This window comes from Engystomops pustulosus, chromosome 11, assembly GCF_040894005.1.
Source record: "Engystomops pustulosus chromosome 11, aEngPut4.maternal, whole genome shotgun sequence".
Lineage (NCBI taxonomy): Eukaryota > Metazoa > Chordata > Amphibia > Anura > Leptodactylidae > Engystomops > Engystomops pustulosus.
In genome coordinates, this window is record NC_092421.1 from 25,287,155 (window position 1) to 25,294,798 (window position 7,644).

At 38.9% G+C, this 7,644-nt stretch overlaps 1 protein-coding gene across 2 annotated transcripts in view; it reads left to right on the forward strand.

Moving 5' to 3' along the window:
* The window catches only part of TLL2 (tolloid like 2), a 95,856-nt gene extending 91,976 nt beyond the window's left edge, over positions 1-3,880 (forward strand). For both annotated transcript variants that reach the window (XM_072129458.1, XM_072129459.1), the window contains one exon: positions 726-3,880. In XM_072129458.1, the coding sequence (XP_071985559.1) occupies positions 726-860 (135 nt within the window). In that variant the 3' untranslated portion in view covers positions 861-3,880. The remainder of the gene's footprint in view (positions 1-725) is intronic.
* Positions 3,881-7,644: the final 3,764 nt, after the last annotated feature.

The window sequence follows — 7,644 nt, forward strand, 5'->3', positions numbered from 1 at the left end:
ATGATAAGGCCTAACTTGTTGATCGGTGGGGTGCTCAGTGATGAAACTCCCACAGGTCACGAAAACTGGGTCCGATGTACCCACGTCGAACCCTTCAGATCTTCCCGAGATGAGCAGAGCAAATGGTGACCGGGGTCTACATGAGGTCAGGTCCTAACTCGTCTCGTAGGAAAACTCCTTCAGAAATGGAAGGGAATCTACCATCAAAATCAAGCATCAAAATTCAGGGCCCTTACTCATAGATCCAGGCACAGTAACTGTGGTAATCTTCTTATATTTGTTATCCATGGCCTCCTTCCTTCTACAATCAACTTTTAAATTATGCTTCTGAGCTAGAATGGCTCCTGGGGGTGGTATTAGAGGCTCTTCATGTTGTAGCTTTATCGGCTGTTACACTGTTCAGGGAATAGGGGGGGACAGTGTAACAGCCTGTGAAGCTACAGCACAGGAGAGCTCTGGCAACACCCCACTTCTGGCTTATTAGTATCATTATAAAAGTTTATTATAGGAGGAAGGAGGCCATGGATATAAGAACATTACCACAGTCCCGGTGCCTGGATCTATGAGTAAAGCTGCACTCACACGACCGTGATAGTAGATTTCCAGGTCTTGTGTTCCTTTTCCTATAATCACATTGCTTGTTATAGTCATAGTATTGTCATACTGTTTTTTATTATTTCATTTATTTATTTTTACATTGTATTTCATTATTTTTTTTTCCAAAGCCCCCCGAGGAAATCTATTCCGCCGGAGACTCCCTTATGATTCGCTTTCACACGGACGATACAATCAATAAGAAAGGATTCCACGCTCGATACACCAGTACCAAATTTCAGGATGCACTTCATATGAGAAAATGACCACGGTGGCGCCTAGCATTCACTGCATCGATGTTCTGGAACAATGAGAGATGGAGCTGAATGCTCCGCAGGTCTCTGTGTTAGTAGCTGAATGCAGTCTGTAAGATATTTGAATAAGTTCCGCATTTTACTCGCATGCTTTTGTACTGTGCCAATGTACCAAGGACCAAATATCTACATAGAACAGAGTGGTTTACATTCCTTATGAGTCTAATCCTTTTAAAGGGCTTATTTGTGATGTTCTTGAGCCTCTACGCCAATTCTGTACCTGTCAACTGGAGCCCAGCTGGCTGATGAGGAGGATTATGTAGCCACATTTATTGGCTATGGAACATTAGTTTTTTATTCAGTGTCTGTCTGACTGGCTATAAACCATGTTACACCCAGTAGCCACGGCTTGTAGTGTTGACCCCCATAACTATACCTTCTAATGAAAGGGTTTCACCAGTTCCTGTAACTGGACAAAACTTGGACAAAACTAATTTCAACACCTAGTTACATTTGCCACAAGGTGTAAATAAGAAAGTTTAATAGGTTCAGGTTTATTTTCTGTAAAACAATTCCAGAAATATTCATATTGCTTATTGTACTACTTGATCTGAAGATAACATAACATCTGAAAAGGCGTTTTTTTTTTTTTTCCAAATTTAAAGGGATTTTTCAGCTAGAAGTATTTATTTGCTGTAATAACGTGATTCTAACTACTTGCACCCCCGGCCACTTGCCAGCATGTGACATCCCAGTTCCTGAAAATATTCTAATACACCTTTGAGGACACCCATAAAAACATTTTACAGTTTCACTGATACAGTATGTATTGGGAGAAAAATATTATTTAGACACTGAAGTATAGAAATCTCTTACCATCTATGTCCAAAAGTGAAAAAAGTTTAAACAAGCTGACAATGGGATAAAAACATAAAATTCACATCACCAATCCCGGACGCTCCCATACTGAAGTCCCCCGTGTCCACACTGCTTCCTTCATTACACATAGAAAATACCTCCATAGCCGATCACCAGCCACAGAGCTGATTGTCTCACCCAAGGAGGCCCAGAAAATGTATTTGTGCATCGGAGGGGTAGCAAGGTAAGATAACTGGGGCAGATTAAGACTGGCATGGCTCCTGGGCAGTATGCGGGGCCCTACAAGTAATTTTTTCATGGTTTAACATTTGCTACCTTCATACAGCTCCAGAACCAAGATTTTTCTGTCTAAGCCTTTTCAGTTTAAGAACCTTGAAGCCCATCAAAGTCCTTGAAGGGCTCCTGTATAATTTTGTGTTGAGAGCCAGGATTTCAGGTCTGGAGGTTCACTCTTTATAATCTCTACAGGGCAGTATCAAACTTGGTGGTTCGACCATTGACCCCTAGAAGGCTTGGACCATAATAATAATAATAATAATAATAATAATAATAATAATAATTCCTTTATTTATATAGTGCACACAGATTATGTAGCGCTGCACAGAGCTTGCCAAATCAGTCCCAGTCCCCAATGAGGCTCACAATCTAATCAACCTACCAGTGTGTTTTGGAGTGCGGGAGGAAACCGGAGGAAGCCCACACAAACACGGAGAGAACATACAAACTCTTTGCAGATGCTGACCCTGGGTGGCCGCCATGGGTGGCCGCCGAAGCCACCTATATCATAATCTGCTAATGGAGATGGATACTGTTCTGTTTACTCTTCTCCATCTATCTGCATTACAGAATTGTGGGGATATCACTTACTACACCTGGAGGACACTAAATCCTGTTGCCACAAGTGATCAGAGAAACTAGCTCCAAGTACTTGTGGGGTTTCCCAGACTGAACGTAGAATCATTGATCTTAACTCTGCATGAGTCTAGCTTCAGTCTGGGGGGTGAATTTCACGGATCAAAGTTACTCGTGGGTAACAGGCTTTAGTCTCTTAGGTTGGGGTCAGTGGTGTAACTAGAAGCTGATGGGCCCCAGTGCAAAGTCTGTGCCAGGCCCCTGACTATAATGTATGGTTTATAGTAATAGTCTTCTCATATGGGAAAGTGAGACCTTATGGGCCCCTAGGCCTTTTGGGCCCGGGTGCCACCGCACCCTCTGCAGCCCCTCAAGTTACGCCCCTGGTTGAGGTGAACACTAGTTACTTTTTCAATGTACAAGTCACACAGTCACACATTGGAGTTCAGGCCTTTCTCACTGAAGACCAAATTTAATAAGCATCAGGGATCTAATAAAACTCTTCACTATCAAATTGCGTTTTATGAGGGAAAACCATGGGTTTGGTCCCCACTGTATCTGTAAATACATTTCACCATGTCATGTCACTTTATCACTGGATCGATCCAAAACCGATGTAACTCCTGTTTCCTGTTTGTCGGGCCTTCACTCTTTTTCACAGCACCAAACCAATCCAGTGTGGCTACTTGACCATAAATGACCACTTATGTTACAATGTGATTGTATTATTTTCCATATTTTGCCGCAGAATTTGTAGCACCTCAAGTACATAACTGGCAATTGTGTGTATATGGATGTGTGTACGCTGCCCCCTACTGGTGAGACATCAGAAAGGTTTTTGAATCTCTCACAGTGAAAAGTACTGTATAGCTGACCTTTTATTATTTTTCTTCATATTTTTGTAATGTACATGCTTTATAGTATTGTTTTTTACTTAAATTATGTAGTTATTGTCTCCTACATATGTAAATATGATATTGTAAATTATCTGATAATAGCCTGTGCAATACCTGTGCAAGACTAATAAGCTTCTCATCCCTGTATCTTTACATTTTTTTGTTTTTATGACCATCTTGTGTTCTACTACAAGGTATTGAATCTTTTACTTAACATATATATTTTAGACTGCAAAATTATCATTGGGGAAATAAGATCTTTTATTTTTATGGTATTAAATCTTTTCTATGTTGCTAGATCTGGTTTCCACTTTATTTGTCCCGAAGGGAATTGTAATGCCATATTATTACTATGTAACTGTCCGTTCTTGCTATGTCATTAACACGGTGATAATAAAATGATCTCAGTGCCAGACTGATTTAATGATATTGAACAAGAAACTCTCTGGTTTGCAGAATGAAAGAGGCCGGAGGAAAATGGAGAGGTCCGCAGATGAGGGCCGCTTCATGTTAGAAGTGGTACTGTGTCACGGACCAACCACAATGCGGGGTAGGAAGATGTTTGGATGCGGTGAAGGAAAGCTGTCACTAGAAAATGACTTATTTTAATCCAAAAGTGTCTTTATTTTAATTTTTTATTATTATTGTTTGCCCCCCTCCCCAGTTGAGAATGACCGTCTAAGTCCATATGGAAACAGTATAGGCGTCAATATAACGGCATGGTATGATGAAAGTTAAATTCTTCCTAGTGTAACAGGAGGTAACTGGTGATCCAGGGGACATTCCAAAAACTACCGTATTTTTCGGACTATAAGGCGCACCGGATTATAAGGCACACCATCAATAAATGCCTGCTAAAGGTTCATATATAAGGCGCACTGGATTATAAGGCGCACCTGATTATAAGGATGAATGACCAGCAGGTGGCAGACCTGAGCACAGTTCAAGGCAGCTGCTGTCTGTAAGTACGGTTCATATATAAGGCACACTGGACTATAAGGCGCACATTTGATTTGTGCGCCTTATAGTCCAAAAAATACGGTACTAAAAGGGTTTAAAAAAAATTAAATAAACAAATGATGTAGGAACACCACCATATAACCAGTCAAGAAAAGCCAAATTCCCATGGGAAAGGCCTATTCCGTATCGAGGTTAATGAAGTAAAGCCTGGATATCCTATACATAGCACAGCGTTTTAGATATCCTATTAGACTAGATATATTTGTAAAACCCTGGCATTATATTCCTGTAATGTACAGCACAGAGGACCCTTTTTAATAGAAAGCAATTAACCTATTTATAACCCAGGATTTTTTGAGTTTCATTCCTTTTTCACTGTGACCACTGCGCCGAATACACTGACACTTGATAATTCTATGGAAATTTTCTGTCCATTACCCATCAAGTTCCAGACAAGACAGCTAGGATTACAATAGCAGATATAGCCTCTAGATCATTTTAGTAGTCAATAGTCACATTGTCATACAGTTCCTCTTGTAGCGAGTATAGTATAGTAACCAGCTCCATTATAAACTCAGGTTGTGCACTCCTGCTCTAGAGAAAATGCCATCATTACATCCACTAAGGACAATAGATGATCTCACAGATTATCTATTCCATCACCCTGCAACTAACTATACAAAACTAATTGTACAATAAAGTCAGAAAGTCTTTAGATACTCTATTCACATTTTATTTTTCATCCTTGTGCTAAAATAACTGAATAATAAAAAATATATACAAACAGTCCCAGGGTTACTTACAAGATAGGGTACACCGATTTGTTCTTAAGTTGAATTTGTATGCAAGGCGAAACCGTATATTTTATAATTGTAGCTCCAGACAAAAATTTTTTTTTTTTTGCCCCAGTGACAATTGGATTTTTAAAATTTTTGCTGTAATGGGACCAAGGATTATCCATAAAGCTTCATTACAGACATGTTACAGCTGATTATTGCAATCTGGGACTATAGTAAAGCATACAGAGAGCTTCACCAGAGGTCACAGGGGGCAGAGGGGTCTGTCTTTAACTAGGGGTCGTCTGTAAGTCGGGTGTCATTAAGTAGGGGACCGCCTGTATTTATTTATTTATTTTTTAAACTCATTAGTACCGTATTTTTCGGACTATAAGGCGCACAAAAGATCCTTCAGAAATCAAAGGTGTCCTTAAGTAGGGGACCGCCTGTAACAATATAATTATGAAAACATAGAGGGGAGGCTATCCTGATCACTGATAGACTCACCTTCTTTTCTTCTTATCATGGAAAAGACAGAGATGGAAATGGATATACCGGTACATCAAGTTATACTTTCCCCACAAAATTAAATATCCATCTGTACAGCTCCTTCTGCTCTATAATACATTGCATGCACTGCTTTGTCCATGGGACAGGTTTACTGTATATTTTTATCGATTTGTGGAGTTTTCAGAATTTCCTTGTTATATTGATTAGATAATATTTATATTTTCAATTTCAAAATAGCAAAATGTGGAAATGGGTAATTGGTCTGAAATATTTCTGAATACACTACATGATAGTAATGGACATGGCACATAACATTATTAAGTATCTCAGGAATCTCATATCCTGGTTGGAGAAACCTTTTTATTCTGTGAAATCCTTTTTTTTTACCATCTATTTACAACCCAGTAGTTATCTCGCTCGCCTATGGACAAAGTATGTTCCAAAGTACAAATTGCAGGGAACTTGGACTAAGTTTTATTATTCTAGCATTACGTTCAACCCGATTCCAGAAATGTAAATTAGTTCAGAAAGTGCGACTCACAAGGAAGTAACTTTGTAGCTGACTACAGGAGGACACACAGCTCAGCTTCATTTCACAAATAAGAACTGGCTTAAAGAAAAGCTCCCAGGATGTAAAGATACATATAATACAACATCATTACAGGCAGGACGTCTACAGAAATGGTACGTAGATGATTGTATGTGTGTAATGCTCTAGTTATTACCTATTGCTTCTGGTGAAGCTGCATTCTACTTGTGCATTCTATTCTATTCTATTACATTCTATTCTATTCTATTACATTCTATTCTGCATGCGCCTTATAGTCCGAAAAATACGGTAATTTTTAGCAGCCATGATCACATATCCTGAGTAATTGGGATTATTATTAGAACATATTCATTGAAAGAGCAATTTCTTACTGCATCAGTGATTTCTTAGGAAAGGTTTATTATTTTATATAATATTTACTTTAATATGATATACCAAATTACTATGAGAATATTAATACTTACATGTAATCTTTGTTGTATTTAGACTTTTTTTATTCCTTAGAAAAATGCTAAGGATTTCATTTCATGTTAACAACAAGACATATCTTTATCTTTCTTTCCATATGGTAGCACTTGTTAGGGCCAGTTCACATCTGTATACACCAGTTGTATACAACTTAAAGGGATATTCCCATTGAAGCAAATTAATGGCATTCTTTTTATGATAAAAAGTTATACCATTTACCATGCAGGTGCACGGCTCGTTATAACACACAGTTCTGATTACTATGATATATGAGCCGTGCACCTGTGTGACCATGGTGAGATTTCTGTCCACTAGTAGTAAACATTGAAGCTTCCTATACAATGACAGCAAGCAGAGATCTAGAAAACTGTGAGTATTTGATACAAAGAGTATATTGGAAAACTGTATAATTTTTTTATCATTAAAAAAATAACAATCATTCGCTGAAGTGGGGGAAACCCTTCTAACTATCTTTCCTAATGTATTTTTGGCTCACAAGAAGGCTCCTTCTACATTTGCGTTTTTTAACGCGCGTGTTCTGTGCATGCTTTTGATGTGCAGAACTTGCATTGCACTCTGACCCGTTGTCATCAATGGGCATTTTCAGACTTTTTTTTCATGCACACATATGCGTGATCTGAAAGACAAGTGTGGAAGGGGCCTAAGGGTACATACACATGAACAGTGCTTGCCCGGCCGTAGATCTCTCCTCTCCATAAGGGAGCACAGTCATGGTGCGGTGAGACAACGCATGCTCTCCACACCGGGGCGCCATAGGCCTCAATGGGGATTGATATTGGTTCCCATTACGTTTGTAGGAATGAGCCCTAACTGATAAGAAAAATGTAGTATGTAGGGTGTGAAAACCCCATTTAGAAAATATGAATAATAGTATACAATTCAAT